Source organism: Salmo salar, chromosome ssa20, assembly GCF_905237065.1.
Source record: "Salmo salar chromosome ssa20, Ssal_v3.1, whole genome shotgun sequence".
Lineage (NCBI taxonomy): Eukaryota > Metazoa > Chordata > Actinopteri > Salmoniformes > Salmonidae > Salmo > Salmo salar.
In genome coordinates this window covers 88,840,152-88,866,280 of record NC_059461.1, presented here as the reverse complement: position 1 = coordinate 88,866,280, position 26,129 = coordinate 88,840,152, and the positions used below count along the sequence as shown (strand labels likewise).

General features: G+C 41.2%; 1 protein-coding gene across 3 annotated transcripts in view; it reads right to left on the bottom strand.

Annotated features, from left to right (window-relative positions):
* Positions 1–26,129, bottom strand: part of LOC106581510 (syntaxin-1A) — a 233,176-nt gene that overhangs the window by 13,073 nt on the left and 193,974 nt on the right. The window contains exons 1-2 of one of the 3 annotated variants that reach the window (XM_045704084.1): positions 3,802–4,334; positions 1,637–1,747 (exon numbers count right to left, since the gene is read on the bottom strand). The exons of 1 other annotated variant lie outside the window; for it this stretch is intronic. Coding sequence is in view for 1 of the 2 variants with exons in the window: in XM_045704086.1 (XP_045560042.1) it covers positions 1,637–1,747 (111 nt within the window). In the remaining variant the exon portion in view is untranslated. Of the gene's footprint in view, positions 1–1,636; positions 1,748–3,801; positions 4,335–26,129 lie in introns of those variants that run through there. One more of the 3 variants, XM_045704086.1, reaches the window with a different exon arrangement.

Below are 26,129 nucleotides of genomic sequence, written 5' to 3'. Positions count from 1 at the left end.
GAGGGAGGGAGGGAGGGACAACAGAGGGAGGGAGGGAGGGAGGGAGGGAGGGAGGGAGGGAGGGAGGGAGGGAGGGAGGGAGGGAGGGAGGGAGGGAGGGAGAGACAACGAGGGAGGGAGGGAGGGACAACAGAGGGAGAGAGAGACAACAGAGGGAGGGAGGGAGGGAGGGAGGGAGGGAGGGAGGGAGGGAGGGAGGGAGGGAGGGAGGGAGGGAGGGAGGGAGGGAGGGAGGGAGGGAGAGATAACAAAGGGAGAGAGAGAGACAACAGAGGGAGGGAGGGACAACAGAGGGAGGGAGGGAGGGAGGGAGGGAGGGAGGGAGGGAGGGAGGGACAACAGAGGGAGAGAGAGACAACAGAGGGAGGGAGGGAGGGAGGGAGGGAGGGGGGAGGGAGGGACAACAGAGGGAGAGAGAGACAACATAGGGAGGGAGAGACAACAGAGGGAGGGAGGGAGGGAGGAGGGAGGGAGGGAGGGAGGGAGGGAGGGAGGGAGGGAGGGAGGGAGGGAGGGACAACAGAGGGAGAGAGAGACAACAGAGGGAGGGAGAGACAACAGAGGGAGGGAGAGACAACAGAGGGAGGGAGGGAGGGAGGGAGGGAGGGAGGGAGGGAGGGACAACAGAGGGAGAGAGAGACAACAGAGGGAGGGAGAGACAACAGAGGGAGGGAGGGAGGGAGGGAGGGAGGGAGGGAGGGAGGGAGGGAGGGAGGGAGGGAGGGAGGGAGGGAGGGAGGGAGGAGACAACAGAGGGAGTGAGAGACAACAGAGGGAGGGAGAGACAACAGAGGGAGGGAGGGAGGGAGGGAGGGAGGGAGGGAGGGAGGGAGGGAGGGAGGGAGGGAGGGAGGGAGGGACAACAGAGGGAGAGAGAGACAACATAGGGAGGGAGAGACAACAGAGGGAGGGAGGGAGGGAGGGAGGGAGGGAGGGAGGGAGGGAGAGACAACAGAGGGAGGGAGGGAGGGAGGGAGGGAGGGAGGGAGGGAGGGAGGGAGGGACAACAGAGGGAGAGAGAGACAACATAGGGAGGGAGAGACAACAGAGGGAGGGAGGGAGGGAGGGAGGGAGGGAGGGAGGGAGGGAGGGAGGGAGGGAGGGAGGGAGGGAGGGAGGGAGGGAGGGACAACAGAGGGAGGGAGAGACAACAGAGGGAGGGAGAGACAACAGAGGGAGGGAGGGAGGGAGGGAGAGACAACAGATGGGGAAACAGGTGGGGACAGAGAGGAGGAGGAGGAGGAGGAGGACGGAAACATGGCAGGAAGAAGGATATAGAGGAAGAGAGGGAAGAGTAGACAGACAGGGCAGAGGAAGAGAGGGAAGAGTAGACAGACAGGGCAGAGGAAGGGAGGGAAGAGTAGACAGACAGGGCAGAGGAAGGGAGGGAAGAGTAGACAGACAGGGCAGAGGAAGGGAGGGAAGAGTAGACAGACAGGGCAGAGGAAGGGAGGGAAGAGTAGACAGACAGGGCAGAGGAAGGGAGGGAAGAGTAGACAGACAGGGCAGAGGAAGGGAGGGAAGAGTAGACAGACAGGGCAGAGGAAGCGAGGGAAGAGTAGACAGACAGGAGAAAAGGAAGAGAGGGAGGGCTGTATGAGAGTATGTCCATAGACTGTGTGTTGTTGGGTCTCACCCTGTGGCCGCCCTTCTGCATGCTGACTGCAGCCTTGTAGTTGTCTCTGGCCTGTTCCACATAGTCCTGGGTATTACACACGTTCTGCTCAATGTTGTTGACCAGCTCCCCCTGTTGGACAAAGCAGAAAATACACCTGAAGAGGAACGTACAGTTGAAGTCAGAAGTTTACATACACTTAGACTGGAGTCATTAAAACTCGTTTTTTCAACCACTCCACAAATTTCTTGTTAAAAAACTATAGTTTGGGCAAGTCAGGTAGGACATCTACTTTGTGCATGACACAAGTAATTTTTCCAACAATTGTTTACAGACAGATTATTTCACTTATAATTCACTGTATCACAATTCCAGTGGGTCAGAAGTTTACATACACTAAGTTCACTGTGCCTTTAAACAGCTTGGAAAATTCCAGACAATTATGTCATGACTTTAGAAGCTTCTGATATGCTAATTGACATAATTTGAGTCAATTGGAGGTTTACCTGTGGATGTATTTCAAGGCCTACCTTCAAACTCAGTGCCTCTTTGCTTGACATCATGGGAAAATCAAAAGAAATCAGCCAAGACCTCAGTAAAAAAATTGTAGACCTCCACAAGTCTGGTTCGTCCTTGGGAGCAATTTCCAAACGCCTGAAGGTACCACGTTCATCTGTACAAACAATAGTATGCAAGTATAAACACCATGGGACCACGCAGTCGTCATACCGCTCAGGGAGGAGATGGGTTATGTCACCTAGAGATTAAAGTACTTTGGTGCAAAAAATGCAAATCAATCCCAGAAAAACAGCAAAGGACCTTGTGAAGATGCTGGAGGAAACAGGTACAAAAGTATCTATATCCACAGTAAAACGAGTCCTATATCGACATAACCTGAAAGGGCGCTCAGCAAGGAAGAAGCCACTGCTCCAAAACCGCCATAAAAAAGCCAGACTACGGTTTGCAACTGCACATGGGGACAAAGATCGTACTTTTTGGATAAATGTCCTCTGGTCTGATGAAACAAAAATAGAACTATTTGGCCGTAATGACCATCGTTATGTTTGGAGGAAAAAGGGGGATGCTCGCAAGCCGAAGAACACCATCCCAACCGTAAAGCACGGTTGGCAGCATCATGTTGTGGGGGTGCTTTGCTTCAAGAGGGACTGGTGCACTTCACAAAATAGATGGCATCATGAGGTAGGAAAATTCTGTGGATATTTTGAAGCAACATCTCAAGACATCAGTCAGGAAGTTAAAGCTTGGTCGCAAATGGGTCTTCCAAATGGACAATGACCCCAAACATACTTCCAAAGTTGTGGCAAAATGGCTTAAGGACAACAAAGTCAAGGTATTGGAGTGGCCATCACAAAGCCCTGACCTCAATCCTATGGAAAATTTGTGGGCAGAACTGAAAAAACGTGTGCAAGCAAGGAGGCCTACAAACCTGACTCAGTTACGCCAGCTCTGTCAGGAGGAATGGAGCAAAATTCACCCAACTTATTGTGGGAAGCTTGTGGAAGGCTACCCGAAACGTTTCACCCAAGTTAAACAATTTAAAGGCAATGCTACCAAATACTAATTGAGTGTATATGTACACTTCTGACCCACTGGGAATGTGATGAAAGAAATAAAAGCTGAAATAAATCTCTCTACTATTATTCTGACATTTCACATTCTTAAAATAAAGTGGTGATCTTAACTGACCTAAAACAGGGAATTTTTATTCGGATTAAATGTCAGGAATTGTGAAAAACTGAGTTTAAATGTATTTGGCTAAGGTGTATGTAAACTTCTGACTTCAATTGTACATCTGCATTGTATTACACAAAATGTCAAACAGGTAATTAGAATTGAATTAAATAGATACAAATGAAGTACTATTGCAACTTAAAGCTAGTACATAACAGAATATAAACACACATACATCTACTGACGTACACAAGCTCACACACACGCACACATTTCCCATTTTACATCCAGCTTCATTTTTAACGCAGCCTCATTCAACAGGTCAAGTTAATCATAGTGACGTTTTTGGTCACTTAAGTAATCTAACAGCCTTTTCAATCTCAATATTCTCAAATTTCATCAATTAAATCCTCAATGCCCAACACACACTTCAACTTAGAATATCAACGGTGCACTGACTGCACACATCAAGTGAGGAATTACAAGTGAATTACCTTGGGAGGTTAGTGGGATGCCCATACTCTCAGTGCTGTGCTTAGAGCCTGTTATGGTGGGGAAAAAAGGAGCGAGAATAGAGGAAAGATAGGGAGGGAAGGACAGAAAGGTGGGGGAGGGATGGCAGAGGGAGGAGAAGCAGAGAGAACAACAGAGAGCCCGACAGAGGAGGGAAAAAAACTGGAATAGAAGGAAGCATAGTCTAGACTGATGTAGAGCCCAGGGTTAATTAATGAATTAGCCAAGCAGTAGTCTCATCAATTATTCAATCACACTTGTTCATTACAGCACCAACACACTCATATTTATATGATCACACACACACATCCCCAGGGATTCAGCCCCCAACAGTCCAGTAGACACAGAGAGAGACTGATCCCATACTGTTCTGTATAGTACACACTGTTGCAAGCAGCACAATCTACCATTATCTACCTCTATCTACCACTATCTACCACCATCTAGCAGTATCTACCTCTATCTACCACCATCTAGCAGTATCTACCTCTATCTAGCAGTATCTACCTCTATCTAGCAGTATCTACCTCTATCTAGCAGTATCTACCACTATCTAGCAGTATCTACCACTATCTACCTCTATCTAGCAGTATCACCACCATCTACCTCTATCTAGTAGTATCTACCTATATCTAGCAGTACCTACCTCTATCTACAGGTATCTACCTCTATCTACCAGTATCTACCTCTATCTACCAGTATCTACCTCAATCTAGCAGTATCTACCCGTATCTACCTCTATCTAGCAGTATCTACCTCTATCTAGCAGTATCTACCTCTATCTAGCAGTATCTACCACTATCTAGCAGTATCTACCACTATCTACGAATACCTAGGATAGGATAAAGTAATCCTTCTAACCCCCCCCCCCCTTAAAAGATTTAGATGCACTATTGTAAAGTGGTTGTTCCACTGGATATTATAAGGTGAATGCAACAATTTGTAAGTCGCTCTGGATAAGAGCGTCTGCTAAATGACTTAAATGTATATGTAAAATCTACCACTATCTACCACTATATACCTCTATCTACCTATATCTAGCAGTATCTACCACTATCTAGCAGTTTCTAGCAGTATCTACAACTATCTACCTCTATCTACCTCTATTTACCTCTATCTACATCTATCTACCAGTATCTACCTCTATCTACCAGTATCTACCTCTATCTACCAGTATCTACCTCTATCTACCAGTATCTACCAGTATCTACCAGTATCTACCAGTATCTGCCTCTATCTACCAGTATCTACCAGTATCTACCTCTATCTACCACTATCTACCACTATCTACCAGTATCTACCTCTATCTACCGCTATGTACCTATATCTACCTCTATCTAGCAGTATCTACCTCTATCTAGCAGTATCTACCTCTATCTAGCAGTATCTACCTCTATCTAGCAGTATCTACCTCTATCTAGCAGTATCTACCTCTATCTAGCAGTATCTACAACTATCTAGCAGTATCTATCACTATCTACATCAATCTAGCAGTATCTACCAGTATCTAGCAGTATCTACCAGTATCTACCAGTATCTACCAGTATCTACCAGTTTCTACCTCTATCTACCAGTATCTACCTCTATCTACCAGTATCTACCAGTATCTACAAGTATCTACCTCTATCTACCAGTATCTACCTCTATCTAACAGTATCTACCAGTATCTACCTCTATCTACCAGTATCTACCTCTATCTACCAGTATCTACCTCTATCTACCAGTATCTATTATAAGGTGAATGCACCAATTTGTAAGTCGCTCTGGATAAGAGCGTCTGCTAAATGACTTAAATGTAAATGTAAAATCTACCACTATCTACCACTATCTACCTCTATCTACCTATATCTAGCAGTATCTACCACTATCTAGCAGTATCTAGCAGTATCTACAACTATCTACCTCTATCTACCTCTATCTACCTCTATCTACCAGTATCTACCTCTATCTACCAGTATCTATCTCTATCTACCAGTATCTACCTCTATCTACCAGTATCTACCTCTATCTACCAGTATCTACCAGTATCTACCAGTATCTACCAGTATCTGCCTCTATCTACCAGTATCTACCAGTATCTACCTCTATCTACCACTATCTACCTCTATCTACCAGTATCTACCAGTATCTACCAGTATCTACCAGTATCTACCTCTATCTCCCTCTATCTACCAGTATCTACCAGTATCTACCTCTATCTACCGCTATCTACCTCTATCTACCTCTATCTAGCAGTATCTACCTCTATCTAGCAGTATCTACCTCTATCTAGCAGTATCTACCTCTATCTAGCAGTATCTACCTCTATCTAGCAGTATCTACCTCTAACTAGCAGTATCTACAACTATCTAGCAGTATCTACCACTATCTACATCTATCTAGCAGTATCTACCAGTATCTAGCAGTATCTACCAGTATCTACCAGTATCTACCAGTTTCTACCTCTATCTACCAGTATCTACCTCTATCTACCAGTATCTACCAGTATCTACAAGTATCTACATCTATCTACCAGTATCTACCTCTATCTAACAGTATCTACCTCTATCTAACAGTATCTACCAGTATCTACCTCTATCTACCAGTATCTACCAGTATCTACAAGTATCTACCTCTATCTACCAGTATCTACCTCTATCTAACAGTATCTACCAGTATCTACCTCTATCTACCAGTATCTACCTCTATCTACCAGTATCTACCTCTACCTACCAGTATCTACCTCTATCTAGCAGTATCTATCTCTATCTAGCAGTATCTACCTCTATCTAGCAGTATCTACCTCTATCTAGCAGTATCTACCTCTATCTAGCAGTATCTACCTCTATCTAGCAGTATCTACCAATATCTACCTCTATCTAGAAGTATCTACCTCTATCTAGCAGTATCTACCTCTATCTAGCAGTATCTACCTCTATCTAGCAGTATCTAGCAGTATCTACCAGTATCTACCTCTATCTACCACTATCTACCACTATCTACCAGTATCTACCTCTATCTAGCAGTATCAACCAGTATCTACAAGTATCTACCAGTATCTACCTCTATCTACCTCTATCTACCAGTATCTACTCTATCTACGAGTATCTACCTCTATCTACCAGTATCTACCAGTATCTACCAGTATCTACCTCTATTTAGCAGTATCTACCTCTATCTAGCAGTATCTACCTCTATCTAGCAGTATCTACCTATATCTAGCAGTATCTACCTCTATCTAGCAGTATCTACCTCTATCGAGCAGTTTCTACCAGTATCTACCTCTATCTACCAGTATCTACCTCTATCTACCAGTATCTACCTCTATCTAGCAGTATCTAACTCTATCTACCAGTATCTACCAGTATCTACCTCTATCTACCAGTATCTACCTCTATCTACCAGTATCTACCTCTATCTACCAGTATCTACCTCTATCGACCTCTATCGACCTCTATCTACCTCTATCTACCTCTATCTACCTCTATCTAGCAGTATCTACCTCTTTCTAGCAGTATCTACCACTATCTAGCAGTACCTACCTCTATCTACCACTATCTACCTCTATCTACCACAATCTACCTCAATCTACCACTGTCTATCTCTATCTACCACCATCTAGCAGTATCTACCACTATCTAGCAGTATCTACCTCTATCTAGCAGTATCTAGCAGTATCTACCTCTATCTACCAGTATCTACCTCTATCTACAACTATCTACCTCTATCTACCACTATCTACCTCTATCTACCTCTATCTAGCAGTATCTACCTGTATCTACCACTATCTACCACTATCTACCTCTATCTAACTCTATCTAGCAGTATCTAGCAGTATCTACCTCTATCTACATCTATCTAGCAGTATCTACCTCTATCTAGCAGTATCTACCTCTATCTAGCAGTATCTACCTCTATCTGGCAGTATCTACCTCTATCTACCTCTATCTAGCAGTATCTACATCTATCTACCTCTATCTATCTCTATCTAGCAGTATCTACCTCTATCTAGCAGTATCTACCTCTATCTAGCAGTATCTACCTCTATCTAGCAGTATCTAGCAGTATCTACCTCTATCTAGCAGTATCTACCTCTATCTACCACTATCTAGCAGTATCTACCTCTATCTAGCAGTATCTACCTCTATCTAGCAGTATCTACCTCTATCTAGCAGTATCTAGCAGTATCTACCTCTATCTAGCAGTATCTACCAGTATCTACCTCTATCTACCTCTATCTACCTCTATATAGCAGTATCTACCTCTATCTACCACTATCTAGCAGTATCTACCTCTATCTAGCAGTATCTACCTCTATCTAGCAGTATCTACCTCTATCTAGCAGTATCTAGCAGTATCTACCTCTATCTAGCAGTATCTACCAGTATCTACCTCTATCTACCTCTATCTACCTCTATCTAGTAGTATCTACCACTCTCTAGCAGTATCTACCTCTATCTACTTCTATCTACCTCTATCTAGCAGTATCTACCACTATCTGGCAGTATCTACCACTATATAGCAGTATCTACCATTATCTAGCAGTATCTACCACTACCTTCCTCTATCTAACACTACTTACCTCTATCTACCTCTATCTACCTCTATCTACCTCTATCTAGCAGTATCTACCTCTATCTAGCAGTATCTACCTCTATCTAGCAGTATCTACAACTATCTAGCAGTATCTATCACTATCTACATCAATCTAGCAGTATCTACCAGTATCTAGCAGTATCTACCAGTATCTACCAGTATCTACCAGTATCTACCTCTATCTACCAGTATCTACCTCTATCTACCAGTATCTACCAGTATCTACAAGTATCTACCTCTATCTACCAGTATCTACCTCTATCTAACAGTATCTACCAGTATCTACCTCTATCTACCAGTATCTACCTCTATCTACCAGTATCTACCTCTATCTACCAGTATCTATTATAAGGTGAATGCACCAATTTGTAAGTCGCTCTGGATAAGAGCGTCTGCTAAATGACTTAAATGTAAATGTAAAATCTACCACTATCTACCACTATCTACCTCTATCTACCTATATCTAGCAGTATCTACCACTATCTAGCAGTATCTAGCAGTATCTACAACTATCTACCTCTATCTACCTCTATCTACCAGTATCTACCTCTATCTACCAGTATCTACCTCTATCTACCAGTATCTACCTCTATCTACCAGTATCTACCTCTATCTACCAGTATCTACCAGTATCTACCAGTATCTACCAGTATCTGCCTCTATCTACCAGTATCTACCAGTATCTACCTCTATCTACCACTATCTACCTCTATCTACCAGTATCTACCAGTATCTACCTCTATCTCCCTCTATCTACCAGTATCTACCAGTATCTACCTCTATCTACCACTATCTACCTCTATCTACCTCTATCTAGCAGTATCTACCTCTATCTAGCAGTATCTACCTCTATCTAGCAGTATCTACCTCTATCTAGCAGTATCTACCTCTAACTAGCAGTATCTACAACTATCTAGCAGTATCTACCACTATCTACATCTATCTAGCAGTATCTACCAGTATCTAGCAGTATCTACCAGTATCTACCAGTTTCTACCTCTATCTACCAGTATCTACCTCTATCTACCAGTATCTACCAGTATCTACATCTATCTACCTCTATCTACCAGTATCTACCTCTATCTAACAGTATCTACCAGTATCTACCTCTATCTACCAGTATCTACCTCTATCTACCAGTATCTACCTCTACCTACCAGTATCTACCTCTATCTAGCAGTATCTATCTCTATCTAGCAGTATCTACCTCGATCTAGCAGTATCTACCTCTATCTAGCAGTATCTACCTCTATCTACCAGTATCAACCTCTATCTACCACTATCTACCTCTATATACCACTATCTACCTCTATCTACCTCTATCTACCTCTATCTAGCAGTATCTACCTGTATCTACCACTATATACCACTATCTACCTCTATCTACCTCTATCTAGCAGTATCTAGCAGTATCTACTTCTATCTACCTCTATCTAGCAGTATCTACCTCTATCTAGCAGTATCTACCTCTATCTAGCAGTATCTAGCAGTATCTACCTCTATCTAGCAGTATCTACCTCTATCTAGCAGTATCTACCTCTATCTAGCAGTATCTACCTCTATCTAGCAGTATCTAGCAGTATCTACCTCTATCTAGCAGTATCTACCTCTATCTACCACTATCTAGCAGTATCTACCTCTATCTAGCAGTATCTACCTCTATCTACCTCTATCTAGCAGTATCTACCAGTATCTACCTCTATCTACCTCTATCTACCTCTATATAGCAGTATCTACCTCTATCTACCTCCATCTACCTCTATCTAGCAGTATCTACCACTCTCTAGCAGTATCTACCTCTATCTACCTCTATCTAACTCTATCTACCTCTATCTAGCAGTATCTACCACTATCTGGCAGTATCTACCACTATCTAGCAGTATCTACCACTACCTTCCTCTATCTAACACTACCTACCTCTATCTACCTCTATCTACCTCTATCTACCTCTATCTAGCAGTATCTACCTCTATCTAGCAGTATCTACCTTTATCTAGCAGTATCTACCAGTATCTACCTCTATCTACCACTATCTACCTCTATCTAGCAGTATCTACCTCTATCTAGCAGTATCTACCTCTATCTAGCAGTATCTACCTCTATCTAGCAGTATCTACCTCTATCTAGCAGTATCTACCACTATCTAGCAGTATCTACCTCTATCTAGCAGTATCTACCTCTATCTAGCAGTATCTACCACTATCTAGCAGTATCTACCACTATCTACCTCTATCTAGCAGTATCTACCTCTATCTAGCAGTGTCTACCACTATCTAGCAGTATCTACCACTATCTAGCAGTATTTACCACTATCTACCTCTATCTACCTGTATCTACCTGTATCTAGCAGTATCTACCTCTATCTAGCAGTATCTACCTCTATCTAGCAGTATCTACCTCTATCTAGCAGTATCTACCTCTATCTAGCTCTATCTAGCAGTATCTACCTCTATCTAGCAGTATCTACAAATATCTAGCAGTATCTACCACTATCTACATCTATCAGCAGTATCTACCAGTATCTAGCAGTATCTACCAGTATCTACCAGTATCTACCAGTTTCTACCTCTATCTACCAGTATCTACCTCTATCTACCAGTATCTACCAGTATCTACAAGTATCTATCTCTATCTACCAGTATCTACCTCTATCAACAGTATCTACCAGTATCTACCTCTATCTACCAGTATCTACCTCTATCTACCAGTATCTACCTCTATCTGCCAGTATCTACCTCTATCTACCAGTATCTACCTCTATCTAGCAGTATCTACCTCTATCCAGCAGTATCTACCTCTATCTAGCAGTATCTACCTCTATCTAGCAGAATCTACCTCTATCTAGCAGTATCTACCAATATCTACCTCTATCTACCACTATCTACCTCTATCTAGCAGTATCTACCTCTATCTAGCAGTATCTACCTCTATCTAGCAGTATCTACCTCTACTTACCTCTATCTACATCTATCTAGCAGTATCTACCTCTATCTAACAGTATCTACCTCTATCTAGCAGTATATAGCAGTATCTACCAGTATCTACCTCTATCTACCTCTATCTACCACTATCTACCAGTATCTACCTCTATCTAGAAGTATCAACCAGTATCTACAAGTATCTACCAGTATCTACCTCTATCTACCTCTATCTACCAGTATCTACCTCTATCTACCAGTATCTACCTCTATCTACCAGTATCTACCAGTATCTACCTCTATTTAGCAGTATCTACCTCTATCTAGCAGTATCTACCTTTATCTAGCAGTATCTACCTCTATCTAGCAGTATCTACCTCTATCTAGCAGTATCTACCGCTATTGAGCAGTATCTACCAGTATCTACCTCTATCTACTACCAGTATCTACCTCTATCTACCAGTATCTACTAGTATCTACCTCTATCTACCAGTATCTACCTCTATCTACCAGTAACTACCTCAATCTACCTCTATCTACCTCTATCTACCAGTATCTACCTCTATCTAGCAGTATCTACCTCTATCTAGCAGTATCTACCACTATCTAGCAGTACCTACCTCTATCTACCACTATCTACCTCTATCTACCACTATCTATCTCTATCTACCACTATCTATCTCTATCTACCACCATCTAGCAGTATCTACCTCTATCTAGCAGTATCTACCTCTATCTAGCAGTATCTAGCAGTATCTACCTCTATCTACCAGTATCTACCTCTATCTACCACTATCTACCTCTATATACCACTATCTACCTCTATCTACCTCTATCTACCTCTATCTGACAGTATCTACCTGTATCTACAACTATCTACCACTATCTACCTCTATCTACCTCTATCTAGCAGTATCTAGCAGTATCTACTTCTATCTACCTCTATCTAGCAGTATCTACCTCTATCTAGCAGTATCTACCTCTATCTAGCAGTATCTAGCAGTATCTACCTCTATCTAGCAGTATCTACCTCTATCTACCTCTATCTAGCAGTATCTACCTCTATCTACCTCTATCTACCTCTATCTAGCAGTATCTACCTCTATCTAGCAGTATCTACCTCTATCTAGCAGTATCTAGCAGTATCTACCTCTATCTAGCAGTATCTACCTCTATCTACCACTATCTAGCAGTATCTACCTCTATCTAGCAGTATCTACCTCTATCTACCTCTATCTAGCAGTATCTACCAGTATCTACCTCTATCTACCTCTATCTACCTCTATATAGCAGTATCTACCTCTATCTACCTCCATCTACCTCTATCTAGCAGTATCTACCACTCTCTAGCAGTATCTACCTCTATCTACCTCTATCTAACTCTATCTACCTCTATCTAGCAGTATCTACCACTATCTGGCAGTATCTACCACTATCTAGCAGTATCTACCATTATCTAGCAGTATCTACCACTACCTTCCTCTATCTAACACTACCTACCTCTATCTACCTCTATCTACCTCTATCTACCTCTATCTAGCAGTATCTACCTCTATCTAGCAGTATCTACCTTTATCTAGCAGTATCTACCAGTATCTACCTCTATCTACCACTATCTACCTCTATCTAGCAGTATCTACCTCTATCTAGCAGTATCTACCTCTATCTAGCAGTATCTACCTCTATCTAGCAGTATCTACCTCTATCTAGCAGTATCTACCACTATCTAGCAGTATCTACCTCTATCTAGCAGTATTTACCTCTATCTAGCAGTATCTACCACTATCTAGCAGTATCTACCACTATCTACCTCTATCTACCAGTATCTACCTCTATCTAGCAGTGTCTACCACTATCTAGCAGTATCTACCACTATCTAGCAGTATTTACCACTATCTACCTCTATCTACCTGTATCTACCTGTATCTACCAGTATCTACCTCTATCTAGCAGTATCTACCTCTATCTAGCAGTATCTACCTCTATCTAGCAGTATCTACCTCTATCTACCTCTATCTAGCAGTATCTACCTCTATCTAGCAGTATCTACCTCTATCTAGCAGTATCTACAAATATCTAGCAGTATCTACCACTATCTACATCTATCAGCAGTATCTACCAGTATCTAGCAGTATCTACCTCTATCTACCTCTATCTACCACTATCTACCAGTATCTACCTCTATCTAGAAGTATCAACCAGTATCTACAAGTATCTACCAGTATCTACCTCTATCTACCTCTATCTACCAGTATCTACCTCTATCTACCAGTATCTACCTCTATCTACCAGTATCTACCAGTATCTACCTCTATTTAGCAGTATCTACCTCTATCTAGCAGTATCTACCTTTATCTAGCAGTATCTACCTCTATCTAGCAGTATCTACCTCTATCTAGCAGTATCTACCGCTATTGAGCAGTATCTACCAGTATCTACCTCTATCTACTACCAGTATCTACCTCTATCTACCAGTATCTACTAGTATCTACCTCTATCTACCAGTATCTACCTCTATCTACCAGTAACTACCTCAATCTACCTCTATCTACCTCTATCTACCAGTATCTACCTCTATCTAGCAGTATCTACCTCTATCTAGCAGTATCTACCACTATCTAGCAGTACCTACCTCTATCTACCACTATCTACCTCTATCTACCACTATCTATCTCTATCTACCACTATCTATCTCTATCTACCACCATCTAGCAGTATCTACCTCTATCTAGCAGTATCTACCTCTATCTAGCAGTATCTAGCAGTATCTACCTCTATCTACCAGTATCTACCTCTATCTACCACTATCTACCTCTATATACCACTATCTACCTCTATCTACCTCTATCTACCCTCTATCTGGCAGTATCTACCTGTATCTACAACTATCTACCACTATCTACCTCTATCTACCTCTATCTAGCAGTATCTAGCAGTATCTACTTCTATCTACCTCTATCTAGCAGTATCTACCTCTATCTAGCAGTATCTACCTCTATCTAGCAGTATCTAGCAGTATCTACCTCTATCTAGCAGTATCTACCTCTATCTACCTCTATCTAGCAGTATCTACCTCTATCTACCTCTATCTACCTCTATCTAGCAGTATCTACCTCTATCTAGCAGTATCTACCTCTATCTAGCAGTATCTAGCAGTATCTACCTCTATCTAGCAGTATCTACCTCTATCTACCACTATCTAGCAGTATCTACCTCTATCTAGCAGTATCTACCTCTATCTACCTCTATCTAGCAGTATCTACCAGTATCTACCTCTATCTACCTCTATCTACCTCTATATAGCAGTATCTACCTCTATCTACCTCCATCTACCTCTATCTAGCAGTATCTACCACTCTCTAGCAGTATCTACCTCTATCTACCTCTATCTAACTCTATCTACCTCTATCTAGCAGTATCTACCACTATCTGGCAGTATCTACCACTATCTAGCAGTATCTACCATTATCTAGCAGTATCTACCACTACCTTCCTCTATCTAACACTACCTACCTCTATCTACCTCTATCTACCTCTATCTACCTCTATCTAGCAGTATCTACCTCTATCTAGCAGTATCTACCTTTATCTAGCAGTATCTACCAGTATCTACCTCTATCTACCACTATCTACCTCTATCTAGCAGTATCTACCTCTATCTAGCAGTATCTACCTCTATCTAGCAGTATCTACCTCTATCTAGCAGTATCTACCTCTATCTAGCAGTATCTACCACTATCTAGCAGTATCTACCTCTATCTAGCAGTATTTACCTCTATCTAGCAGTATCTACCACTATCTAGCAGTATCTACCACTATCTACCTCTATCTACCAGTATCTACCTCTATCTAGCAGTGTCTACCACTATCTAGCAGTATCTACCACTATCTAGCAGTATTTACCACTATCTACCTCTATCTACCTGTATCTACCTGTATCTACCAGTATCTACCTCTATCTAGCAGTATCTACCTCTATCTAGCAGTATCTACCTCTATCTAGCAGTATCTACCTCTATCTACCTCTATCTAGCAGTATCTACCTCTATCTAGCAGTATCTACCTCTATCTAGCAGTATCTACAAATATCTAGCAGTATCTACCACTATCTACATCTATCAGCAGTATCTACCAGTATCTAGCAGTATCTAGCAGTATCTACCAGTATCTACCAGTTTCTACCTCTATCTACCAGTATCTACCTCTATCTACCAGTATCTACCAGTATCTACAAGTATCTACCTCTATCTACCAGTATCTACCTCTATCAACAGTATCTACCTCTATCTAGCAGTATCTACCTCTATCTAGCAGTATCTACCTCTATCTAGCAGTATCTACCTCTATCTAGCAGTATCTACCTCTATCTAGCAGAATCTACCTCTATCTAGCAGTATCTACCAATATCTACCTCTATCTACCACTATCTACCTCTATCTAGCAGTATCTACCTCTATCTAGCAGTATCTACCTCTATCTAGCAGTATCTACCTCTACCTACCTCTATCTACATCTATCTAGCAGTATCTACCTCTATCTAACAGTATCTACCTCTATCTAGCAGTATATAGCAGTATCTACCAGTATCTACCTCTATCTACCTCTATCTACCACTATCTACCAGTATCTACCTCTATCTAGAAGTATCAACCAGTATCTACAAGTATCTACCAGTATCTACCTCTATCTACCTCTATCTACCAGTATCTACCTCTATCTACCAGTATCTACCTCTATCTACCAGTATCTACCAGTATCTACCTCTATTTAGCAGTATCTACCTCTATCTAGCAGTATCTACCTCTATCTAGCAGTATCTACCTCTATCTAGCAGTATCTACCGGCTCGCCATCTACCAGTATCTACCTCTATCTACCAGTATCTACCTCTATCTACCAGTATCTACCTCTATCTACCAGTATCTACCTCTATCTAGCAGTATCTACCTCTATCAACCAGTATCTACCAGTATCTACCTCTATCTACCAGTATCTACCTCTATCTACCAGTATCTACCTCTATCTAGCAGTATCTACCACTATCTAGCAGTACCTACCTCTATCTACCACTATCTACCTCTATCTACCACTATCTACCTCTATCTACCACCATCTAGCAGTATCTACCTCTATCTAGCAGTATCTACCTCTATCTAGCAGTATCTAGCAGTATCTACCTCTATCTACCAGTATCTACCTCTATCTACCACTATCTACCTCTATATACCACTATCTACCTCTATCTACCTCTATCTACCTCTATCTAGCAGTATCTACCTGTATCTACCACTATCTACCACTATCTACCTCTATCTACCTCTATCTAGCAGTATCTAGCAGTATCTACTTCTATCTACCTCTATCTAGCAGTATCTACCTCTATCTAGCAGTATCTACCTCTATCAAGCAGTATCTAGCAGTATCTACTTCTATCTAGCAGTATCTACCTCTATCTACCCTCTATCTAGCAGTATCTACCCTCTATCTACCTCTATCTACCTCTATCTAGCAGTATCTACCCTCTATCTAGCAGTATCTACCTCTATCTAGCAGTATCTACCTCTATCTAGCAGTATCTAGCAGTATCTACCTCTATCTAGCAGTATCTACCTCTATCTACCACTATCTAGCAGTATCTACCTCTATCTAGCAGTATCTACCTCTATCTACCTCTATCTAGCAGTATCTACCAGTATCTACCTCTATCTACCTCTATCTACCTCTATATAGCAGTATCTACCTCTATCTACCTCCATCTACCTCCTATCTAGCAGTATCTACCACTCTCTAGCAGTATCTACCTCTATCTACCCTCTATCTAACTCTATCTACCTCTATCTAGCAGTATCTACCACTATCTGGCAGTATCTACCACTATCTAGCAGTATCTACCATTATCTAGCAGTATCTACCACTACCTTCCTCTATCTATCTCTATCTACCTCTATCTATCTCTATCTACCTCTATCTAGCAGTATCTACCCTCTATCTAGCAGTATCTACCTTTATCTAGCAGTATCTACCAGTATCTACCCTCTATCTACCACTATCTACCCTCTATCTAGCAGTATCTACCTCTATCTAGCAGTATCTACCTCTATCTAGCAGTATCTACCTCTATCTAGCAGTATCTACCTCTATCTAGCAGTATCTACCACTATCTAGCAGTATCTACCTCTATCTAGCAGTATCTACCTCTATCTAGCAGTATCTACCACTATCTAGCAGTATCTACCTCTATCTAGCAGTATCTACCTCTATCTACCTGTATCTACCTGTATCTAGCAGTATCTACCTCTATCTACCAGCATCTACCATAATCTACCAGTATCTAACTCTATCTACCTCTATCTACCAGTATCTACCAGTATCTACCAGTATCTACCTCTATCTACCAGTATCTACCTCTATCTACCAGTATCTACCTCTATCTACCAGTATCTACCAGTATCTAGCATTATCTACCTCTATCTAGCAGTATCTACCTCTATCTAGCAGTATCTACCTCTATCTAGCAGTATCCACCTCTATCTAGCAGTATCTACCTCTATCTAGCAGTATCTACCTCTATCTACCAGTATCTACCAGTTTCTACCTCTATCTACCAGTATCTACCTCTATCTACCAGTATCTACCTCTATCTACCAGTATCTACCAGTATCTACAAGTATCTACCAGTATCTACCAGTATCTACCAGTATCTACCTCTATCTACCAGTATCTACCTCTATCTACCAGTATCTACCTCTATCTACCTCTATCTACCAGTATCTAACTCTATCTACCAGTATCTAACTCTATCTACCAGTATCTACCAGTATCTAACTCTATCTACCAGTATCTACCTCTATCTACCTCTATCTACCTCTATCTACCAGTATCTACCAGTATCTACCAGTATCTCCCAGAATCTACCACTATCTAGCAGTATCTACCACTATCTATCAGTATCTACCACTGTCTACCTCTATCTACCTGTATCTACCAGTATCTACCACTATCGACCCTCTATCTACCCTCTATTTACCAGTATCTACCTCTATCTACCAGTATCTACCTCTATCTACCAGTATCTACCTCTATCTACCAGTATCTACCTCTATCTACCCCTATCTACCAGTCTCTACCTCTATCTACCTCTATCTACCCTCTATCTACGAGTATCTACCTCTATCTAGCAGTATCTACCTCTATCTAGCAGTATCTACCTCTATTTAGCAGTATCTACCGCTATCAAGCAGTATCTACCAGTATCTCACCGCTATCGAGCAGTATCTACCAGTATCTACCGCTATCGAGCAGTATCTACCCTCTATCTACCAGTATCTACCTCTATCTACCAGTATCTACCTCTATCTACCAGTATCTACCTCTATCTAGCAGTATCTACCAGTATTTACCAGTATCTACCTCGATCTACCAGTATCTACAAGTATCTACCTCTATCTACCTCTATCTACGAGTATCTACCTCTATCTAGCAGTATCTACCTCTGTCTAGCAGTATCTACCGCTATCGAGCAGTATCTACCAGTATTTACCTCTATCTACCAGTATCTACCTCTATCTACCAGTATCTACCTCTATCTAGCAGTATCTACCTCTATCTAGCAGTATCTACCAGTATTTACCAGTATCTACCTCTATCTACCAGTATCTACCTCTATCTACCTCTATCTACCTCTATCTACCACTACCTACCTCTATCTAGCAGTATCTACCTCTATCTACCAGTATCTACCAGTATCTACAAGTATCTACAAGTATCTACCAGTATCTACCAGTATCTACCTCTATCTACCAGTATCTACCTCTATCTACCTCTATCTAGCAGTATCTACCTCTATCTACCTCTATCTAGCAGTATCTACCTCTATCTAGCAGTATCTACCTCTATCTAGCAGTATCTAGCAGTATCTACCTCTATCTAGCAGTATCTACCTCTATCTACCACTATCTAGCAGTATCTACCTCTATCTAGCAGTATCTACCTCTATCTACCTCTATCTAGCAGTATCTACCAGTATCTACCTCTATCTACCTCTATCTACCTCTATATAGCAGTATCTACCTCTATCTACCTCCATCTACCTCTATCTAGCAGTATCTACCACTCTCTAGCAGTATCTACCAGTATTTACCAGTATCTACCTCCTATCTACCAGTATCTACCCTCTATCTACCTCTATCTACCTCTATCTACCACTACCTACCCTCTATCTAGCAGTATCTACCTCTATCTACCAGTATCTACCAGTATCTACAAGTATCTACCAGTATCTACCAGTATCTACCAGTATCTACCTCTATCTACCAGTATCTACCTCTATCTACCTCTATCTAGCAGTATCTACCTCTATCTACCCTCTATCTACCCTCTATCTAGCAGTATCTACCTCTATCTAGCAGTATCTACCTCTATCTAGCAGTATCTATCTCTATCTAGCAGTATCTAGCAGTATCTACCTCTATCTAGCAGTATCTACCCTCTATCTACCACTATCTAGCAGTATCTACCCTCTATCTAGCAGTATCTACCTCTATCTACCTCTATCTAGCAGTATCTACCAGTATCTACCTCTATCTACCTCTATCTACCTCTATATAGCAGTATCTACCTCTATCTACCTCCATCTACCTCTATCTAGCAGTATCTACCACTCTCTAGCAGTATCTACCTCTATCTACCTCTATCTAACTCTATCTACCTCTATCTAGCAGTATCTACCACTATCTGGCAGTATCTACCACTATCTAGCAGTATCTACCATTATCTAGCAGTATCTACCACTACCTTCCTCTATCTAACACTACCTACCTCTATCTACCTCTATCTACCTCTATCTACCTCTATCTAGCAGTATCTACCACTATCTAGCAGTACCTACCTCTATCTACCACTATCTACCTCTATCTACCACTATCTACCTCTATCTACCACTATCTATCTCTATCTACCACCATCTAGCAGTATCTACCTCTATCTAGCAGTATCTACCTCTATCTAGCAGTATCTAGCAGTATCTACCTCTATCTACCAGTATCTACCTCTATCTACCACTATCTACCTCTATATACCACTATCTACCTCTATCTACCTCTATCTACCTCTATCTAGCAGTATCTACCTGTATCTACCACTATCTACCACTATCTACCTCTATCTACCTCTATCTAGCAGTATCTAGCAGTATCTACTTCTATCTACCTCTATCTAGCAGTATCTACCTCTATCTAGCAGTATCTACCTCTATCAAGCAGTATCTAGCAGTATCTACTTCTATCTAGCAGTATCTACCTCTATCTACCTCTATCTAGCAGTATCTACCTCTATCTACCTCTATCTACCTCTATCTAGCAGTATCTACCTCTATCTAGCAGTATCTACCTCTATCTAGCAGTATCTACCTCTATCTAGCAGTATCTAGCAGTATCTACCTCTATCTAGCAGTATCTACCTCTATCTACCACTATCTAGCAGTATCTACCTCTATCTAGCAGTATCTACCTCTATCTACCTCTATCTAGCAGTATCTACCAGTATCTACCTCTATCTACCTCTATCTACCTCTATATAGCAGTATCTACCTCTATCTACCTCCATCTACCTCTATCTAGCAGTATCTACCACTCTCTAGCAGTATCTACCTCTATCTACCTCTATCTAACTCTATCTACCTCTATCTAGCAGTATCTACCACTATCTGGCAGTATCTACCACTATCTAGCAGTATCTACCATTATCTAGCAGTATCTACCACTACCTTCCTCTATCTATCTCTATCTACCTCTATCTATCTCTATCTACCTCTATCTAGCAGTATCTACCTCTATCTAGCAGTATCTACCTTTATCTAGCAGTATCTACCAGTATCTACCTCTATCTACCACTATCTACCTCTATCTAGCAGTATCTACCTCTATCTAGCAGTATCTACCTCTATCTAGCAGTATCTACCTCTATCTAGCAGTATCTACCTCTATCTAGCAGTATCTACCACTATCTAGCAGTATCTACCTCTATCTAGCAGTATCTACCTCTATCTAGCAGTATCTACCACTATCTAGCAGTATCTACCTCTATCTAGCAGTATCTACCTCTATCTACCTGTATCTACCTGTATCTAGCAGTATCTACCTCTATCTACCAGCATCTACCATAATCTACCAGTATCTAACTCTATCTACCTCTATCTACCAGTATCTACCAGTATCTACCAGTATCTACCTCTATCTACCAGTATCTACCTCTATCTACCAGTATCTACCTCTATCTACCAGTATCTACCAGTATCTAGCATTATCTACCTCTATCTAGCAGTATCTACCTCTATCTAGCAGTATCTACCTCTATCTAGCAGTATCCACCTCTATCTAGCAGTATCTACCTCTATCTAGCAGTATCTACCTCTATCTAGCAGTATCTACCAGTATCTACCTCTATCTACCTCTATCTACCTCTATCTACCAGTATCTACCAGTTTCTACCTCTATCTACCAGTATCTACCTCTATCTACCAGTATCTACCTCTATCTACCAGTATCTACCAGTATCTACAAGTATCTACCAGTATCTACCAGTATCTACCAGTATCTACCTCTATCTACCAGTATCTACCTCTATCTACCAGTATCTACCTCTATCTACCTCTATCTACCAGTATCTAACTCTATCTACCAGTATCTAACTCTATCTACCAGTATCTAACTCTATCTACCAGTATCTACCAGTATCTAACTCTATCTACCAGTATCTACCTCTATCTACCTCTATCTACCTCTATCTACCAGTATCTACCAGTATCTACCAGTATCTCCCAGAATCTACCACTATCTAGCAGTATCTACCACTATCTATCAGTATCTACCACTGTCTACCTCTATCTACCTGTATCTACCAGTATCTACCACTATCGACCTCTATCTACCTCTATTTACCAGTATCTACCTCTATCTACCAGTATCTACCTCTATCTACCAGTATCTACCTCTATCTACCAGTATCTACCTCTATCTACCCCTATCTACCAGTCTCTACCTCTATCTACCTCTATCTACGAGTATCTACCTCTATCTAGCAGTATCTACCTCTATCTAGCAGTATCTACCTCTATTTAGCAGTATCTACCGCTATCAAGCAGTATCTACCAGTATCTACCGCTATCGAGCAGTATCTACCAGTATCTACCGCTATCGAGCAGTATCTACCTCTATCTACCAGTATCTACCTCTATCTACCAGTATCTACCTCTATCTACCAGTATCTACCTCTATCTAGCAGTATCTACCAGTATTTACCAGTATCTACCTCGATCTACCAGTATCTACAAGTATCTACCTCTATCTACCTCTATCTACGAGTATCTACCTCTATCTAGCAGTATCTACCTCTGTCTAGCAGTATCTACCGCTATCGAGCAGTATCTACCAGTATTTACCTCTATCTACCAGTATCTACCTCTATCTACCAGTATCTACCTCTATCTAGCAGTATCTACCTCTATCTAGCAGTATCTACCAGTATTTACCAGTATCTACCTCTATCTACCAGTATCTACCTCTATCTACCTCTATCTACCTCTATCTACCACTACCTACCTCTATCTAGCAGTATCTACCTCTATCTACCAGTATCTACCAGTATCTACAAGTATCTACAAGTATCTACCAGTATCTACCAGTATCTACCTCTATCTACCAGTATCTACCTCTATCTACCTCTATCTAGCAGTATCTACCTCTATCTACCTCTATCTACCTCTATCTAGCAGTATCTACCTCTATCTAGCAGTATCTACCTCTATCTAGCAGTATCTAGCAGTATCTACCTCTATCTAGCAGTATCTACCTCTATCTACCACTATCTAGCAGTATCTACCTCTATCTAGCAGTATCTACCTCTATCTACCTCTATCTAGCAGTATCTACCAGTATCTACCTCTATCTACCTCTATCTACCTCTATATAGCAGTATCTACCTCTATCTACCTCCATCTACCTCTATCTAGCAGTATCTACCACTCTCTAGCAGTATCTACCAGTATTTACCAGTATCTACCTCTATCTACCAGTATCTACCTCTATCTACCTCTATCTACCTCTATCTACCACTACCTACCTCTATCTAGCAGTATCTACCTCTATCTACCAGTATCTACCAGTATCTACAAGTATCTACCAGTATCTACCAGTATCTACCAGTATCTACCTCTATCTACCAGTATCTACCTCTATCTACCTCTATCTAGCAGTATCTACCTCTATCTACCTCTATCTACCTCTATCTAGCAGTATCTACCTCTATCTAGCAGTATCTACCTCTATCTAGCAGTATCTACCTCTATCTAGCAGTATCTAGCAGTATCTACCTCTATCTAGCAGTATCTACCTCTATCTACCACTATCTAGCAGTATCTACCTCTATCTAGCAGTATCTACCTCTATCTACCTCTATCTAGCAGTATCTACCAGTATCTACCTCTATCTACCTCTATCTACCTCTATATAGCAGTATCTACCTCTATCTACCTCCATCTACCTCTATCTAGCAGTATCTACCACTCTCTAGCAGTATCTACCTCTATCTACCTCTATCTAACTCTATCTACCTCTATCTAGCAGTATCTACCACTATCTGGCAGTATCTACCACTATCTAGCAGTATCTACCATTATCTAGCAGTATCTACCACTACCTTCCTCTATCTAACACTACCTACCTCTATCTACCTCTATCTACCTCTATCTAGCAGTATCTACCTCTATCTAGCAGTATCTACCTTTATCTAGCAGTATCTACCAGTATCTACCTCTATCTACCACTATCTACCTCTATCTAGCAGTATCTACCTCTATCTAGCAGTATCTACCTCTATCTAGCAGTATCTACCTCTATCTAGCAGTATCTACCTCTATCTAGCAGTATCTACCACTATCTAGCAGTATCTACCACTATCTAGCAGTATCTACCTCTATCTAGCAGTATCTACCTCTATCTAGCAGTATCTACCACTATCTAGCAGTATCTACCACTATCTACCTCTATCTACCAGTATCTACCTCTATCTAGCAGTGTCTACCACTATCTAGCAGTATCTACCACTATCTAGCAGTATTTACCACTATCTACCTCTATCTACCAGTATCTACCTCTATCTAGCAGTGTCTACCACTATCTACATCTATCAGCAGTATCTACCAGTATCTACCTGTATCTAGCAGTATCTACCTCTATCTAGCAGTATCTACCTCTATCTAGCAGTATCTACCTCTATCTAGCAGTATCTACCTCTATCTACCTCTATCTAGCAGTATCTACCTCTATCTAGCAGTATCTACCTCTATCTAGCAGTATCTACAAATATCTAGCAGTATCTACCACTATCTACATCTATCAGCAGTATCTACCAGTATCTAGCAGTATCTAGCAGTATCTACCAGTATCTACCAGTTTCTACCTCTATCTACCAGTATCTACCTCTATCTACCAGTATCTACCAGTATCTACAAGTATCTACCTCTATCTACCAGTATCTACCTCTATCAACAGTATCTACCTCTATCTACCAGTATCTACCTCTATCTAGCAGTATCTACCTCTATCTAGCAGTATCTACCTCTATCTAGCAGTATCTACCTCTATCTAGCAGTATCTACCTCTATCTAGCAGAATCTACCTCTATCTAGCAGTATCTACCAATATCTACCTCTATCTACCACTATCTACCTCTATCTAGCAGTATCTACCTCTATCTAGCAGTATCTACCTCTATCTAGCAGTATCTACCTCTACCTACCTCTATCTACATCTATCTAGCAGTATCTACCTCTATCTAACAGTATCTACCTCTATCTAGCAGTATATAGCAGTATCTACCAGTATCTACCTCTATCTACCTCTATCTACCACTATCTACCAGTATCTACCTCTATCTAGAAGTATCAACCAGTATCTACAAGTATCTACCAGTATCTACCAGTATCTACCTCTATCTACCAGTATCTACCTCTATCTACCTCTATCTAGCAGTATCTACCTCTATCTACCTCTATCTACCTCTATCTAGCAGTATCTACCTCTATCTAGCAGTATCTACCTCCATCTACCTCTATCTAGCAGTATCTACCACTCTCTAGCAGTATCTACCAGTATTTACCAGTATCTACCTCTATCTACCAGTATCTACCTCTATCTACCTCTATCTACCTCTATCTACCACTACCTACATCTATCTAGCAGTATCTACCTCTATCTACCAGTATCTACCAGTATCTACAAGTATCTACCAGTATCTACCAGTATCTACCAGTATCTACCTCTATCTACCAGTATCTACCTCTATCTACCTCTATCTAGCAGTATCTACCTCTATCTACCTCTATCTACCTCTATCTAGCAGTATCTACCTCTATCTAGCAGTATCTACCTCTATCTAGCAGTATCTACCTCTATCTAGCAGTATCTAGCAGTATCTACCTCTATCTAGCAGTATCTACCTCTATCTACCACTATCTAGCAGTATCTACCTCTATCTAGCAGTATCTACCTCTATCTACCTCTATCTAGCAGTATCTACCAGTATCTACCTCTATCTACCTCTATCTACCTCTATATAGCAGTATCTACCTCTATCTACCTCCATCTACCTCTATCTAGCAGTATCTACCACTCTCTAGCAGTATCTACCTCTATCTACCTCTATCTAACTCTATCTACCTCTATCTAGCAGTATCTACCACTATCTGGCAGTATCTACCACTATCTAGCAGTATCTACCATTATCTAGCAGTATCTACCACTACCTTCCTCTATCTAACAC